Here is an 18,070-nt window from a genome sequence, read left to right on the forward strand (position 1 = left end):
GTTACCCAAAGTATAAATCACTCTCTTTTTTTTTTTCAAGATAAAAAGAATGTGTATAAAAAAAAGCTGGATTCCAACTCCTGCTCTTGGCTCACTAGGCAGTGTTCTTAACCACTAAACAACTGACCACTCGCTGCCAGAACTTACAATTTTTTGGCTACATATCCTAACGCCAACATAAATGCTAACCATTAAGCTAACCAGAGTGCTAATGTGTAAATGTCCAAGGGCCCTCTCATCTATCCCTTCCAGTGCTTACCCTCCCTTTTTACTACGAAAGCTAAATTTATGACAAACCTGTTAACTCCTCCATGGTTGAGATAGCAGTCAACTTCGTGGCTATCAAAGGAGCTAAGGAAATCCCTCTTTGAAATTTTCCCCTCCTTTTGTTCTCTTTTTTTCTGCTCACAATAGACACAAATTGGATAGGAAAATGACTTTGAGAACTTTCCCAATATCAATAGAAACAACCGCCACCATTCCATCTCAAGCTGACCAGCCACGAGTTTTCCACGATCCATTAATTGAAACACCAGCATAGACAAGAACGTCCATTAACTGTTACTCAGTGATGCCACCATCAATACTGTCATCCAAATCACCACTTTCCAGCTTGTGCCTTTTCACTTCTAGCACCGCATTTTTTAGTTTTCTTGGGAGGATCTTGTTTGTAGCTTTCTCTAGAGCCTTCATATGTGAAGTCCACGTACTGGTCTTGGAAGATTCAAGATACTTAATGTTAGTTTTGAAACGCCTATCGTTTATCAATTTTACTTTAAACTTTCTACTGACTTTATTTGTTATCAGTTATTATTCAAGCCAAGTACGTGATTTCAAAGTCAAGGTTTTCATAAGATTGTGACTTTCAAATGTGAAGTGGCGAGGGCCACGAAGACTCACAGGTTTCAATCCGACAATTTATTAACTCGAACCAAGGGGTTTAGTAAAATACCTAACAGAAAAAGTACAGGAAAACAACTAAGAACGACTATAAAAAGAATAAACGCAAAAATGACAACTGAAACCAAAAACAGGACGACTGAAAAACACTTACGAATTGCTGGATTTAGGTGGGTGAGTGATAGAATGAAAATGTAGAAAATGTTATATACGACTGTTAAGGGTGGAATGAAGGTGCAGGACAAATTAACACGGATAAGATACGGAAAATAAAAACTAGATCGAAAAGTGTTAAGTAACAAAAACCGCAACAACATGTATGTAATAGTTCTAGAATTTTTCCGCTAGGAAGTTGTCTTTATTGTGGGTGCCACGTATCTCACAATGCCCTAGTTTTTTCATGTAGCGTTGGCAATAAAAGACGACATGCAACTCATTTAGTCAGAGATTGTTAGTGAAGTTACACCACTACTGTGCTACCATCAGAGGATCCAAGTTACCACTATTTCAAGTGTTTTTCACTGTCGCTCTGCTACCTTTTTGTTGTGAGTCGTCAACCAAAGTTCGTAAGTTTTTATTGTTGTAGTTATTTGCTAGGTTGCGAATTTTTAGTCTTTTCTTTATCAGGAAAAGGTTTCAGTCAGTTTATCCAGTTTTGTTGAAATCGCTTTCACGAGGTCTATTATTGCTGAGACTTAATGTCAAATACTTTATTAGTCTGATTGTCATATAATTACCAAATTGTTATCCTTTCACGCTATATTTAGCTATTTTGCAAGATAAGAGTTGTTATCATCTCAGTTTTATTAGTTTCAAGTATCAATAATTGTCACGTCTTTTTGTTTGACGCTATGATCTTGTTAGTTTTATAATGCTTGTTTTATTCTGCTAGATTTGTATTTTATGCCTTATCTAAGTAGGACGTATTCTTAACTATCGCTTTTCAGTACGAACCTACTTGTACGACTACTACTCCTATTTGTATCTGCTACTACCACTTGCGATCTACAGGTTTTCTCTACCTCGTCAGTCACTACCTATTGTGAACTAGATTTATGGACTTGATCTGTTATTAAATCAGTTTCAATCTACCAAGTGGAGTTCGAATCACTTATCATCTCGCACCGTGCTACCCTGTAGTTGTTTGAGATTTGAGTAAGAAGCAACCTCTAGAATCTTTACAATTACATTAGTTCGAATTTGGAGGCAAACCTTCTTCGAATCAAGCAAACTGGCAACAAATTGTGAAGGAATTCAAAAAATGAGGTGGTCTTGGAGACCATGCAATAGATATCTGGATTAGAGCCATCACCCACGTCTGACAATCGGATGCGAGCTGCTTATCTGTGATCAAACAAAACTGTCACCGCTCCACAAAGGATCAATTAACGTAATTAAGGCACCATAGAAACAAAGAAGGCATTTAGCAGTGCAAAAGGCATTGTGACTAAGAAGAATAAGAAAATTTCCGGTCTAATGACTGAGGAAAGCAATTGAGATGAAGTACTACAAAAGTCAGAGCAAGCATTTAATAAATTTCAAGAGGTGCAGGAGGCGTTTCATAGTCAATTAGAAGATCCAGAGATAATCAGAGAATCCGGAAATTATTACGATTCAGGTCTCAATAAAGTAGAACAGCTGCAAGAAAACGTAGACTTTTGGATAGCTGGGGTGGAAGCTTCATGGTTACTAAGATCTTATGAGATAAATCCCAAAGACAGCATTTCAAATGCTAGTTTAAGGACCGTCATGTCACGCTCGTCAAGCTCATCACGCACATTTGCATAATTCTTCTGCTAGCGCCAGGGCAAGAGCCGCAGCAAAAAGGGCTATTTTAAAAGCTGAAGTCGCAATGCTTAAGAGGCTACACAAGATTGAAGAAGAAGGAATGAAATTACACCAACGCAAAAATCAATTAAAACTTGAAACTGAAATAGCAAAGGCTGAGGCTGAAGAACTGGTTTATGAGCATGCCGAGAGTGAGACCACTGCAAGGTTACTTCCGGAAAACGAGCAAAATAAGAAAAGTGTTTCATTCTTGCAACCCCTGGCAACACCACATGAAGACCGGTTTATCACAAATGAGGCACCTGCTGTAGAAGCCAAACCAGACTTACATCTACCCATAGAAATCAGTCATGAAAATTTAGATCAATTGGTAATAGATCGTGAAGTCAGCCAGCCTAGAAGGCTACTTTGTCCCATGGAATATTCCCGCCTAATGAGTCAACGATTTCCTTTAAACCCAGAAGCTCCTGAACGGCAGAATGAGACTCCACAATATTTGCCTTTCAATGCAGTGGCTAAGAGCATGCCTCAGACTATTGACGTCCCCCGTGTAAGTGGTGATATACTGCTTCTCCTGAGACAACAACAAGAGGCTATTATGGCATTTACACTACCGCAACCCGAAGTTTTCGTTTTCTTCACCGGTGACCCAGTGGAGTTCTGTGACTTTATCCAAGCCTTACCAGCAGTCCAAGCACAAGGCTTTGTTATCATCTGCAGTACACGAGTGGACAGGTACAAGACACAGTGCAAAGCTGCCTAGCCATGCAGGGCCCGGTTGTTCGAAAGCCGATTAACGCTAATCCTCGATTAAAAGTTAACCAAGGTGTAACCGGCAGCCTTTCGCTCTATAAATATCCCAAAAAAACCATGTGGTGTAGACTGAAACTGGTGGTATTTACTGATCCTTTAATCTGTTAATCCATTCCCAGCAGAACAATGAAGAATCGTAAAACTATAAGTAAGTAAAAACAAAATTCTGATAAAATACCGACGCGTTCTGAAGTACGCATGTGGAAACGAAATACATCACAGCTGATGAAATCCGAAACAAAGCAACAAAAAACAATCGATTTAAGAAATACCTTTGTCCAGTTACGAGGCCGTTGAACCGGTCTCAGTCTTAATAACGTCTTATGTGAAGCTTGTTGAGCACAGAAAATCCTAGGCGTATCGATACAATCTAAACCTTACTTGGGAGATTACCCAAACGTCTCTAGTGGCTTAGGGACTAGCAAAAGCTACACACCTCCCCAACAGGGGAAATCCACTGTTCAAATCATGAAAAAACAGAAATGTCATCGATATAGAAACAATCTAGTCTGGTCCAATAACAAACAGATCAGGACAAATCCTTGAAGTTCTTAATGTCTTAATTTCCTCGATACTACTCCACTGACTCTTCAGACTCCTCGACCGGAAATTCCCGGTCTTGAGGTACAATCACCACCAACTTGTGAATTGCTCTCCCTAAGTGCTGAACTTCGTGTGTCTAGAAGATGTGTTCCAATTGCTACGGTCACCTTTCAGACGCAGCCATCATCACTGCGAAGAGTCTCGTCAACTCGAGCAAGCCTCCACTGATTCCTTGGGAGGTCATCATCACTCACTAGAACAACGTCACCAATCTTGAGGTTTCGTCGTGTGTTGATCCATTTCTGACGTGTTTGCTGCGTTTGCAAGAATTCCTTCCTCCATTTACAGTATTCCGAAATTCATTGGTGAGATCTTGCACTCTTCGCCATCTCTTTCTTGAGTACAAGTCTGCACTTTGAAAAACACTAGGAGACAGCATTAACACCTTCACCTTCATAGCAAGGAGATGATTCGGGGTTAATGGTTCGGGGCAATCTCGCGATATGTTAGTTGTAGTGAGTAGTCTAGAGTTGTCAATGTTCTGCACCTCCTTCATGAGCGTATGGAAACTTTCATCATCTAACTGAGGACCGGACTCTTCAAGTAGTGCTGCTAGAACACCTCGCACCGTTCTTATTTGCCTTTTCCATGTGGCTTGCGGATGGCACGTTCATCTTCATTTCAAACCAGTCAAAGTTTTACTTTAGGAGGTAATTCTTCACCCTCTCCTGATCTATTTCTTCAAGCACTTCAGCTAACTTACGTCTTGCTCCAACAAAGTTAGTGCCATGATCGGACTTAATCTGATGAACTGGACCCCTGAATCAGTCTCCAGTGAGTTTGACGTCTCGATATGGACTGTGTGGGAAGCCATACATGGAAATAATATGCCATAACGCTTGACTTCCTTACGACCTTCCTTGATGTGGAATGGACCAAAATAGTCAACTGTACTGTAGGTAAACGGAGAAACTGCTTCGGTTTAATCTGTTGGCAGGTCTGCCATCTTCTGTAGTTGACTATAAGCCCGTTAAGAAAAGAAAGAAACCTATCAATTCGTACTCGTGTTGGCAGACTTGGCAGTTGAGGGCACAGATCTTGTTGGTCTTCAATCAGGAGAGGGACGAAAATTGCAGTTGGAAGCCCTGTGATTCACATCACACTTGAAACAAGTGTGCTTGAAGGCACATCCGGAACAGGCAACACCCTTATTGAATTTATGGCAAAATCCCTTTGGAATATGGACATATGGTCCCGAATGAGACTGACTTGGCACAGAGGACTGACCTATAGTCCTTTGCCTGCCCTGATAAGATTGGGATATAGGCCAGAGCTCCCAATTGACGTGGCCCCATGAATAAGAACTTAAATTTGAATGCCTTAGGAAAAGACAATAATAACTTACATTTGAATGCTTCAGGAAACTAAAATTCTCGTAGAACCGCCAGTTCTTGCCCCTAACTGCCAAGTCATGGATAATTTCACTGTACTTCATGAGATGAGGAGCCTCATGAGGATATCGCTTAGTGAAAACCCCAACAAAAATTCTAAACGCCTTATCCCAAACTTCAATAGAATTAATACGTTTTTTAACAACAACAACAACAACAACTTTATTAAATATTCATATCTTTTACAGGAATACACACAGCCCGCATATAGCAGAGCTAATCGAGGCGGGCTGTGTGAGTTAATAATTATTACAAACAGAAAATTACAAACATGCTGGCAAACGGAAAACTTAACTTTAACTCAACTTAACAGATTTAGATAAGGCTATACATCAAAATTAAAGTAAATTATATGTAATTTTTTTATTATCATTAATATTACAATAGAAAAGAGATGAAAAGAGAAAATGAGAATCAGATTATACTGGCAAAGAGAATATCATGGATGATCAGTTGTAGTTTTTCATTTGGTCTATTATCGTTTCCACTTCAATATAGGAGTCTACAGTTTCAAGTGTATCAAATAACTTTCCTTTTAGGGATTTTTTAAAAGATTTTTTTGTACTTTTTTTTAGAGTTGCAGGTATCCCGTTCCAAATCTTGACCCCAACACGCAAGAATGCATTTCGTGTGGCATTAATGCGAGATTCCTTAGTATAAAAATGATCAGAGGTAGAGGAGCACGTTTTATAGGTATGGACACTAGAAATTCGAGAAAACAGATTCAAAATATTTCTTGGGGCAGTGTTTTCGTTTATATCAAACATGAGGTTGCAAACGGATTCATAATACAAGAATTGTACTGGTAATATTTTTGCTTTAACAAAAAAAGGTATGGCATGGTCGTTTGTTTCAGCAAAATATATTAGCCGCAATGCGCGCTTTTGAAGAACAAGAATTTGATCAAGGAAGGTTTTACATGCATTGCCCCAAGAAATGAGACCATAAGTTATGTAAGGTACGATTAGAGACTGATAAATATTCAAAAGAGTGCAAGTAGGAACAAGTTCGTTTGGGTTTAACAACAGATTCTAAACTTAAAGAAGGCGTTAATGCCCCTTGAGGATTTTAAAAGGTGACGTGATACTTGTTCACAGACAATGGATTAACAAGCAATGATCCAAAGTCAATGTATTTGTTTGCCCATATCTTGCTCTTTAGCTTTTGTGAGACACGCACATTGACAGGCAGGGCAGAAGATGTGAATAATGATGATGGTGGACTAGAAGGAGGATTAAGCTCACCTGTGTGGTGAATATGAATACTATTCACCGAGGATGAGACTGCAGCAGTTCCAAGAGAGCAGACTAAGACCTGACAATCGTGGTTACACTGAGGACAGAGATGAAAGTTGCTGTGTTGGTGCCAGAGATGGGGGTTGAGCTGGAGCCTGAGCTGTAGGTTGCTCAGAAGCCGAAGCTTGTATGGCTGGAACAGGAAGGTGTTTTGAGCATTAACCTGAGCTACCAGTGGATGCGCTGGGTGGTACGTTGTTGTGAAAGGCAGAATTCTTTTTCGCACGTTATCTTTTTGCTGCAAAGATGACTTCCGTTCATTAAAGTTTACCTCGGAAATTGTTTTTCAATGAGATTGTGAGGGTAGCCTCTAGTCTGGAGGCGCGCTTTAAAGTTGTTGATATTCTCACTGAATGATTTTGTTGAGGAATTTGTTTTTAAAAATCTCAGGGTTCGCCTTTTATGAGCCCTTTTTTAACCCACTTGGTAGGTGGACATGAAGAGAGATGGGTGTACTGGAAAGTCTCTGTTTCTTTAAAATGCGTGCGTATGTCAAGGATTCCACTATCCAGAACAGAGTCAAAAAATCAGAACAATCGATTGAGAAACTGAAAGCTCATATGGAGAGGGGCATGTGCCCTAAAGACTTGCACTACGACACAAAAGCGAACATTGCTCCTGAAGAAGTGGAAAGGAAATATATAGGTGCACTAGTTAAATACCATTAGCGCCGCCTGGTAAGACTGTATTCTCAGAAGGATGTCTAACTTAACTTCAAAAGATTGTTTTAATACGCTAAGCCGTCTTCCTTCCCGAGCGATTTAAAAATGCACCAAATCTCGTCAAAATTTAACGGCGGCTGCGACGCGATCACGGCATTTCACATTATGCCGGAATTCTAGAAAACGAAAAATATTTGGACAGTTTTATTGTTATTTTTTTATTGTTATTTATTGTTTATTGTTATTTTCGTAAATAGCTCTCTAAAGGGATTCTCCTGACAAAATATGAGGAAATCCTAAAATTTCAGTTTTGACCGTGAGTTCTTGATATTCTCAGGCAGCCGCTCTTAATGATTTTGTTTGAAACTGTAATTTAATGGCTTAAGCTAAATACAATTTAAATAGTGTCAAATGCTGTATGATTATCTTCATGTATTTGTTTGTATCATTATGTTTTGATACCTTTTTGTTAATTTAACAGGGACTAATAAAGAAACAGTAAAAATAACATGCATTACACAGTGATTTGTATAAACTGGAAAATGGTTTGTGGCATATCTTGTTTGTTTTATTTTTATAATTTTGAGGTGCCTTGTTAGTTTATCTACTTTATCATTTTTTAAAGTGCCCCTGGGACGAAAATTCGCATTTCCCATCTTTTTGTATTTTCGTGTAGAAGATGACCTCCTTACTCGTGTTACCAAATTTCAATCCTTTACGGCGATTGGAAGTATCTTTTTTTTATTTGAGCTTTTATTTCGAGATTTCACGGCTGCCATTACTCGGCCTTGTTCCGGAAGTTAACAAAACCGCCTGGCTGCAAATTACAGGATGTGGCGTCATTGGCTCAACACAAAAAATTGCACATGGCTACTTTTCATATAGTTTTCATATGGATTTGACTTCATAAACTGTATTTTGTTGTGGCGAACTAAATAATAATGCCGTCTGGTCGCTGTACAGTGCAAGGGTGCAGCAATAAATCAAACATTAGAGCTGGAATTTCTTTACATCGTAGCCCTGAGTTCGGATTGGAGCGGGATCAATCGATTTGTTCGTACGCACCGTGCAAATTTCACCCCGACAGGAATTTTTTGTAGTCTGTTCAGTACATTTTGAAGAGAACTGCTTTGAGAGGATCGTACATGTTGAAGGAGAGCAACGGAGAATCCGTCCTCATTCTATTCCGACCATTTGGAGGAAAGGACCAGAGAAGCCGTTCTCAGCGCGATCTCGTCGAAAGGTATGTACGAGCACATGTAGTTTCATTAGTTTGCTTACTAAGCTGTTCTTTTGGACTAGCATGCATGCGCACATAAACGATAGACAGAAGTTGTTCTATAATAATTATTTGCGTGATCACCGTCTTAGGGCATTTGATCTTAAGTATGTAATATAAAATGAGCTGGAAAGCAAGAATATGGTTTTATCAAATAAATGTATGAATTTCCTCTGCTTGAAGGTAATGTTTGTTCTCGAAGTTGGATAGTCACGCGAGCAAAGGGTTCTGTTGTTTGTTTTTGTCCAGGCCATCAAAGAAATTCTAAATGCCGAAACTCCCTCTTCCCATGACCAGAGTGAAGGGACAATAACAACAGCGCTGCAGTTGTTCTGGATGAGACTCAGCTAGTAAGCTTGTAACAATAATAATTCTGTGTTGTAAACTGACATACCTTTCAACGTGATATCCAATTCATTGCCATCTTTTCTCTTATTTTCAGTGTGATTTAAGTCCAAGTGCACTACCCCTGAGCTCGGAATTGTCCGAGTTACCTGCAGAGCCTTTGGTGTGCAGTTAACCTTTTTTGTTTTCATCAAAAAGAGAATAAATTATCTCTGCTTATAAGAGTCACTCTTGTCTGATTTGAAATATTTCTATTTAGCCTGAAGCTAATTCATCTCCCCTTTGATCTGGAATGATCATTATTATTGATGATACACTCCATCAGAAGTCCTCTGACAAGCACTCCAAACACTGTAGGCCAATTTTTTTTCTTTTACCTCACATTTATACTTTTTTAAGGTTTAACTGTGAGCATCAGCTATACAGCTTTGATGTGGTTATATTTTAACAAATATTGATCTGGGGAAAATTTCATTTCTGGTAATAATTTGCATATATTCACAGAAAGGTATCCACCCTCATGAATGTACCCCACCTACAGCATCTCCTGTTATAACAAGCACCTTCACATACCATGATTCAACTGTTGGTGATGAGGAAAACTCAAATCGTCAAAAGGAGGTAAGCATTGAAGTGAGCTGGCACTAACTCTCATGCAGTAATTTTAATTGTAGAATTGTGCAATATTTGGGATATTTATGCACTACGATAGACCATTTCTGATATATAGGCTTGGGGGAATGAAACAAAATAAATTAATTAATCATCTCTGAACCTCAGTGTAATTTCTGTTGTTTCATTCCCTCAATCCTTATAGGCAAGCTAGAATTGTAATATATTGGAAATGGTCTATTGCTATATATAGTAGGGCAGTGCATTTTCTATAATTCTAAAATGTGCCTTTGGTCCATTGTTTTACATCACAGGCACCCAAAGAAATCTACAATAAGAAAAATCCCTGTACTACCTGTGAAAAATTAAGAAAGGACAAGAAGAAACTTCAACGGAAAGTAAAAACCATGGAAAATAAAGGGGAGGAGTTGAACCAGAAGATCATTGCCAACCAGTCAGAGTGGGCAAAGACCTTTCATCAACTGAGTCAATCGCCAGTGAAATTAAAGCTTTCAAAGAGTGCAGGTAGGACTGATTACCAATAGTTTACATTTTCAATCTTTTACTCTTCCCGTGGGAATTCCATCTTTTACACTTTGTATGTAATCTACAGTAATTGGAAATGATCAGTTGCCAAAATCTATCAAGTCAAAAAGAAAGCAAAGAAACCAAGGCAATCCAAAGCTAAAGGTGACCTATCCTAAGTTCAAACAGGGTGAAGCAACAGTAAGAGAAGTGAGAGTGATCCAGAACTATGATAATTTCAAAGTTGCATCAAATTGACTGCATATACCTGCTGTACCTGACTTATGTATTCATAGCCAAGTTCATAAAAAAATTTATATGTGTTACTGTGCTTTTTTGTGAGACTATGTTGCCGAGCTGTATGACACATTGACCGGGACGCCAAGGGAGGAATTAAACCGCATAAGGAATGAGCTAGCGGAGGAGAGACCAGATGCCCTACATACCATGCTGCCAGAGAAGGAGGGCAATTAAGCAGCAAAAACAAAATATAAACAAAGAAAAGAAAAGGAAACAGTTTTATGCCCTCCCACCTGTTCTGGTATGTGAATTGTGTTTGCAAAAAAAGTAAAAAAAAATTCAAAGTAGGAAAAGAGCTCCAAGAGGTTTAATTACCACCTACTGTGCTTTCTGTTCACTTTTAGTGTACTCTCAAACATAAATTTAACTGTCCTGATTTAGAATGTAAAGAGTGTATTAACCTATTAATTCCGAACGTTTCAAATCAATTATCTTTCCATATTCATGCATGTTGCCACATCCACAAGTCAATGAATTTGCCAAACAGCCGTAACTTTAGTGCAGGGAATTACTATCTAATTTTTGTTTATGATATGAATTATGGTTGGTCTTAGACTCATTATTTACTTTTAGGATCAAGAGCACCATCAGCATGAACTAGAAAATATTTAAATTAAATAAGCTTATATAGCCATTGATTTAGTAAACAAGTCGATCTATTATTCAACAACTGAACTTACTTGTGCTCGGTTTTGTTGCCTTCAGTCATCATGGTGGTATAGGACTTTTTTGCTTTTGTTTTAAGTCCAATACCCGCAGTGTGCAACACCCAACGATTTAAACACTCGTCGCTGAAGCCTGGATGTGCAGTGATACAGTCACCTTCCCTATCTAGCTCCTCCATCCTTTCCATGCACCGGTCGACTTCCGTACAACATCGGCACTCTTCATGTTTTGCAACAAATTCCAACGAGCAGTTGGAACATTTGCACCTGATATAAAGGCAGGATATTGATAGGACAATGCAAGGAAACCTTTTGCGGATAGTTCAGTGCATGACTGGAAGTGAGATTTTCTAGCGTACATTGCGTAAACAGCGTAAATACGACAGCTCTTAGAAAATTAGTAAGCAAAATGCAACGTTTCTACAAATTAACAGTTTATTATAAATACGTTCTGTCTACAATCGACACAAATACAATAGATTGAATCACAAACCAGTTTTGTATGTCTTCTTCTCCAGAGAATCTACTCCAGAGAATCTCCTCTTCATCTTCTTCTTGAGCCACTTGTTCGCGATATTCGGCAGCTTCTTGCTCAGTGGCAATCGGTTTGATGTTTTCATCGTACGGCACGAAATCCTCGTTTGCCGATACAAAACTGTCCTCTGAGGCTTCGGAAGATTGTTCGCGACTACTATCACCGGAATAATCGGACATTTCGACCTCGGAGACGCTAGACACTGATGACATTTTCTTCGAAAACTTGAAAATTGTGCAGGAAAAACACTGCGTGTGAGGAATGTGGTTGAGCCAATGACGTCATGACTAAAAAATCTGCTGATCGATTATGGGCTCATTTAGGAACGATTTTCAGTAATGGCAGCCTCGTTTTACGCGACTTTGGAGGCGAAAATTATTCAGTTAGAAGGTTTGCTGTCGATGTTTTTTGGCAAATATAAACTGTAATTAACTCAATGCAACATTCTGTAACAAAATAGGTGGAAAAGAAAAATGCGAATTTTCGTCTCAGGGGCACTTTAAAGGATGAGCAGTTCTTGCATACATGTGACAGCATTGCTGTTTTGTGTGGAGGCTGCCTATCAAAATGGTTTTACAAACCCTTCATCTTCATCTAAACAGTGCACGTAGAATGTTCTAGCAGGCAAGACAGTTGTCCAGCCTAAAAGGATCAGTGGGATGGATTGGAAATTATCAAAACTAAACAAAGGTGATATCTTTTTATCTGAGGAGACTAAGTACAGTTAATAATGCTGCTTCAAGCCAAATTTATAGCCTGATTCAGGCTTTCCCTTGTCAGTGTAATAATAATAATAATAATAATAATAATAATAATAATAATAATAATAATAATAACATAACTCTTGCTCCATGGAATACTGTAAAAGCACATGCTGGATTAATTTAAAATTACGGTTTGAATAAACATCAGTTCAGTTTAGTTTTGCTTTAGCATATTTTAACCTTTTGTTGTTGCTGTTTCTGTTCTTGATAGAACTCAGTAGACCTCTCATTGAAAGCAGACGTTCTCTCTTTGAGCCTGCTAAGAAGAAATTAGTACAAAGTGATGCAGAGAAGAGGGAGATTCTGTACAAAGGATTGAGGACTCTACTCCCCAAGTCTTGTTTTGTCAAGTAAGCTGATGCTGAGCTTCAGGCGGTCATGACAATCTGCGAGCCAGCGAGCTATGCGAGGCAGACATGTGAGGCACTCAGGTTAGCCTAAGAAACACTCCGGTTAGCCTAAATAGCACTCAGGCTAGCTTAAATAGCTCCCCGGTTAGCTTAACGGTTAGCATTTATGTTCGGGGTTGTTCATGCCTTGCACGTTTGGCTCACCAGCTCGCACATTGGCAACACTCAGCTTCAGGAAGGGCCACTGAAACCATTGAGACACCCTGCTAACAGCAATCTTACAATGTCTCAAATAAATGACATTGAACAAGAAACAATTGGGCAGTCTCAAAACCATGCATTGCATCATTACCGGAGGAGAAAGGTTACAGCATCAAACTTTTATAGAGTTTATACCAAAGTTGAAACAATGATTGGGGCAAAAGGAAGTGACTGTTGTGCCAAAAGACTGGTGGTGTGCCAAAATTAACCCGCCATCAGAAAATTTGCCTGCTTTTAAGTACACCAGGGGCATGGAAGTGATTGCAAAACAGATGTATATTGAGCTCTTTAAAAAAGAGCACAAAGATGCTAGCTTCCATGAATGTGGCCTTTTTCTTTATGAAACCAAGCAATATCTTGGGGCATCTCCTGACTTACTAATTATTTGAATGTTCATATTGTGGGAAAGGAGTTTTGGAAATTATGTACCTCTACTCCGTAGCAAATAAAATTCCTTGCCCAGAAAATTTGTCATATCTAATTCGTAGTAATGGGCAAGTAATGCTAAAGCAGAATCATCAGTATTTCGCTCAAGTTCAAGGCCAACTGGCTACTACAAAGAGAAAGTGGTGCCAGTTTCCAGTTTATACCCAAAAGGGGTCTTATCTGGAGACAATCCACTTTGATGCTGATTACTGGGACACAATGGAGGGAAATTTAGTGTGGTTCTATATTAATCACTTGGATCCAGTCCTCCCCAGCAATTTTGCTTAAGGCTGTTCGCACGCTATTGCCTGGCACGCGCAAACGAGCATCAATTCAATTTCAATTCAATTCAATTTATTGCTTCCATCACTAATACATTGTTGTTCATGATAATTATACAATACTAAATAAAATAGTGGTGAGGGAGTCTATAGAAAAGCAAAAAAATGCTTGAAGTTATAGATCCCTTTAGATTGAGGTCAACTGCAGCTTAGCTAGGTATATTCTTATATTCATATTTACACATCTGGTAATATTACTAGTCAAGATTTCAAGAAAATAATCAATGAAGCAATAAAATAGAAAATTGTACTTAATTAGAGGGAAAAATTTGCAACTGCTGATTTGTCAAGAATATTTTTTTTCATTTTTCTCTTTTACAAATGTAATGCTTTGATTTTTCTTGTTTTGTCATCAATGGTGTTCCATATTTTTGGACCTTGATAGGCCAATGAGTATTGACCAAGTTTGGAAGACTTTCGCGGAAGATGACAGTCATTTGCATGTCGTGTATCATAACTATGTATTTGGGAATTAGTTGAGAAAAGGTATGTCATATTTTTTGGAAGCTGATTATTATAGAATTTAAACATAAAAAGAGAGATTTCTAGCTCAGTTATTTCCCTAACTTTTAATATTTTTAGCTCTTTGAAGGCATCAACTGTACTGTCTCTATACTTAATTTTGGCTATGGTCCTAACTGCTCTTTTCTGAAGTGTGACAATTCTAGACAATCGTGTGGAAAAATTGTTGGCCCAAATAATATTACAATAGTGGTTGTATGGGTAAACAAGAGAGCAGTATAAAGTTTTGATTGTTACTTTAGATAGAAATTGCCCTACTTTAAACATGATTCCAACATTTTTTGATATTTTATTAGTTATTAAGTTGATGTGAGGTTTCCATGTTAGGTTTTCATCTATTATTGTACCCAGAAACTTGCATTCACTTACTCTGTTAATAATGCTTTCATCTATTTTAAGATCAATGGCATCACTCTTAATATATTTTCTGTTTGAAAATAACATATAATTTGTTTTAGAGATATTTAAAGATAATTTATTTGCTTTGAACCATACTGAGAGCTTTGTTAATTCATTATTAGTTATAGTGAATAACTGATTAAGACTTGTATTTTTATTGAATATGTTAGTGTCATCAGCAAATAGTGTGAAAGAAAACAATTTGCTTGAAGAAGTTATATCATTAATGTAAATCAAAAGTAAAAGTGGGCCAAGAACAGACCCTTGAGGAACCCCACATGTTATGCCCATCATTTGTGAGTCTATTCCATTATAGTGCACATACTGTTTTCTGTTGGATAAATAATTCTTAAACCATAGCAGTGGTATTCCTCTTATACCATAATGTTCAAGTTTGTCTAACAAAATTGCATGGTTCACTGTATCAAAGGCTTTTGCTAAGTCTAAAAATATACCTATAGACTATTCACCCTTGTCAACTGCTGTATTAATTTTTTCCACAAAATCTATCATTGCCATGTAAGTGGAGTGCATTTGCCTGAAGCCATATTGATTTGTGTTAAGAATATCAAGTCTATTTAAATAATCTAAGAGTCGATTATGTACAATTTTCTCTGCAATCTTCGATAGCGAAGGTAAAATTGATACTGGCCTGTAATTTTTGTAAATGGTATTGTCACCAGATTTAAAAAGTGGTATGATTTTTGCTATTTTCATACTTTCTGGCCCAATTCCCGTGGAAAGGGACAAGTTTATAATTTCACTAAGAGTGTCAGATATCAATGGATTAACTTTTTTGACCAGAGTTGTACTTAGTTCATCAAAGCCATAACTAGATTTATTTTTTAATTTCATAGTGACGGATTGAATTTCTGCTGGTGTTGTCTCTTTGAAAAATAAGCTGTTCATATAACTTCCTTCCAAGAAGGTTTTATAACTTGTATCTGTTGAAGGAATTTTTTTTGCAAGATTTGACCCTATATTTGAGAAATAATTGCAAAACTTATTTGCTATTGTGAGAGAATCTGTATCCTTGATGATGTTATCTAAAAAATAGGAAGGGTAATTACCTCTACCTTTAGTTTTATTAAGGAGGGAGTTCAAGATTTTCCATGTCTCTTTCATTTTATTTTCAGAGTCTTGTATTTTATGATTAATGTATTGTTTTCTCGAGAGTCTTAACAGATGATTTAGTTTGTTTCTGTAAGTGGTAAACTTCGTTTTGTTTGTAATATTAGGTGACCTAATGTAGGATTTATACAGCAAATTCTTTCTCCTAATTGAAATTAGCATGCCTTTTGAAATCCAGGGTTTTATTCTTTTGTTTTTGGATTTTACCTTTTTAAGTGGGAAACATGAGTTGTGTATATCTGAAAATTTCTTTATAAAGTTATCATAAAATATGTTTGGGTCCACATTATATGTAGTTTCATTCCAATCAATACAATCCAATTTGTTCTTAAATGTTTCTAAAGAATTTTTATCATATCTTCTAATAAACTTTGCCTTTTTCTTTTGTTTATTTTGCTCATCACTAGTTTTATGAATATGAAAGATGGGAATATGATCAGAAATTTCAGCACAAACAAGTCCATTAACACAAGTAGCCTTATCATCAAAAATGTTTGTGAAGATATTGTCAATTAGTGTAGCTGTGTTAGTTGTTATTCTAGTAGGCTTACTAATTAGTGGCTTAAAGAAAGAGGAGTAAATAATACCCAGAAATTCACCTGCTATATCTGAGTCGTTAACACTGAGTAAGTTGATGTTAAAGTCCCCAAGTAGGTAGCAATTTTTGTTCTCAAGGTTGAGTTTCTCTGTTATCTCAGAGAAGCTTTTGAGAAAGCTTTTAACATCTGAGTCTGGCGCTCTATAGATGACACCCACCATTATGTTCTTATTCTCCTCACTAAGCAATTCAATAAAAAGTGATTCCATTATGTCCTCATCAAAAATGCTTAAATCTTTCCTTAATTTGTAATTGAATTCTTCTTTAAGGTAAATACCTATACCACCCCCTTTTCTGTGTTTTCTTCCATTACATAAAAACTTATAATTTTCCATTTGAATAAGATCATTACCTTCTGGAATCCACGTTTCACTAATGCCAATAAGATCAAAAGATATTTCCAGAGAACTTAACATCTGATTAATTGCTTCAATGTTTTTATTAATGCTTCTTGCATTTAAATGCATAAGAGAAAAATGATTCTTTGAATGATTTATGCCTAGATCTTTTAGCAGTTTGTTTAACTCATTATCTAAGTAATAATTGTCTTCATTTTTTGTATGGTTATAAAAATTTACATCTGGGTCACTATCCTCATCTATTACTTTATTGGTGTTTATGTCATTTAATGTAAATGGGTTAATGTGGAGTTCGTTGAGTGATTTAAAGCCAAGCGTTGTTGGACCCATGGCAAATTCAGCAAGGACTAACTGAAACTCAAATTCCTCTAGCTTGTTAAAGGGAAAGATGTCCATGATACACAAATGACAGTACCAGTCTGAGTCATCATTTGATAGGCTAATGTACTCCTTATATGAAAATTTTGAGCATTTTAAATGTACCCAATGATTACAGCAGTTGCAAAATATCCCTCGTTGACTATCGTATACTCTTTTAGAACAAACAGAGCAGGAACAAAGGGGCATTAATCAATATGCCCACAGCTAAATATAACAATTAAATTTCAGCAATAGCAATCGGATCCACAAGACCCTACAAATCGGCTATTCAAACTTGAACCTAGGTATTTAAAATCAACAATTTCAAAATACAGGGGAATTATAAATTGAAGTAAAATGCTTTCATATGCGAATCCAATGCAATATAAGAAGACATTAATTTAACGATTTTAACTCATCCAACAACTAAATTAATTAAATATCATTTCACTGATTATCTTTGTCTAAGTTATAGCAATTAATTTACTAATAGCTGAAACATCATTAATTATCCTCTTACCAGTTTAGAAGAAGTAATAGCTAACTAGTAAAGTAAGTAAGTAAAGGCTAACACACCACCAACAGTTCATTTATGGTCCACTTACCAATTTTGACATAACTTTATCAAGATCATTAAGCTTTCTGACAGATAAAATTTCATCTGTTAGATTTTTGTCTAATGTTTATTGTTCCATCAATAGTCCACAGAGTGAGAATCTTTTCCTTGTGTTCGTTGTTTAGCTTTTTGATTGCATCTAGGCGTCCTTGGGTTCTAGGTCTAGGCATCTAGGTCTTCCTGTATCTTGAGGTCATCGCCAGCATCTCTCAGTACTTTCTTTTTACGCA

General features: G+C 37.1%; 1 protein-coding gene and 1 pseudogene across 1 annotated transcript; one reads left to right on the forward strand and one right to left on the reverse strand.

The window, feature by feature from the left end:
- Window positions 1-10,953: 10,953 nt before the first annotated feature.
- Window positions 10,954-12,197, reverse strand: LOC146489291 (uncharacterized). The gene is made up of 2 exons (XM_085111373.1): window positions 11,672-12,197; window positions 10,954-11,445 (listed from the first exon to the last, which is right to left on the reverse strand). Exons 1-2 carry the CDS (start codon window positions 11,923-11,925, stop codon window positions 11,190-11,192), a joined length of 510 nt encoding a protein of 169 aa, XP_084967499.1. The 5' UTR covers window positions 11,926-12,197; the 3' UTR covers window positions 10,954-11,189.
- Window positions 12,052-13,802, forward strand: LOC146489292 (uncharacterized; annotated as a pseudogene).
- Window positions 13,803-18,070: the final 4,268 nt, after the last annotated feature.

This window comes from Pavona decussata, unplaced genomic scaffold (assembly GCF_977016875.1).
Source record: "Pavona decussata unplaced genomic scaffold, jaPavDecu1.1 SCAFFOLD_6, whole genome shotgun sequence".
Classification (NCBI taxonomy): Eukaryota; Metazoa; Cnidaria; class Anthozoa; order Scleractinia; family Agariciidae; genus Pavona; species Pavona decussata.

Coding starts and splice junctions, on each gene's coding strand:
- LOC146489291 (XM_085111373.1), bottom strand. CDS start 11,925: ATGTCATCAGTGTCTAGCGTCTCCGAGGTCGAAATGTCCGATTATTCC. Junction 11,446..11,671: donor GAAGAAGACATACAAAACTG/GTTTGTGATTCA, acceptor CCTTTATATCAG/GTGCAAATGTTCCAACTGCT.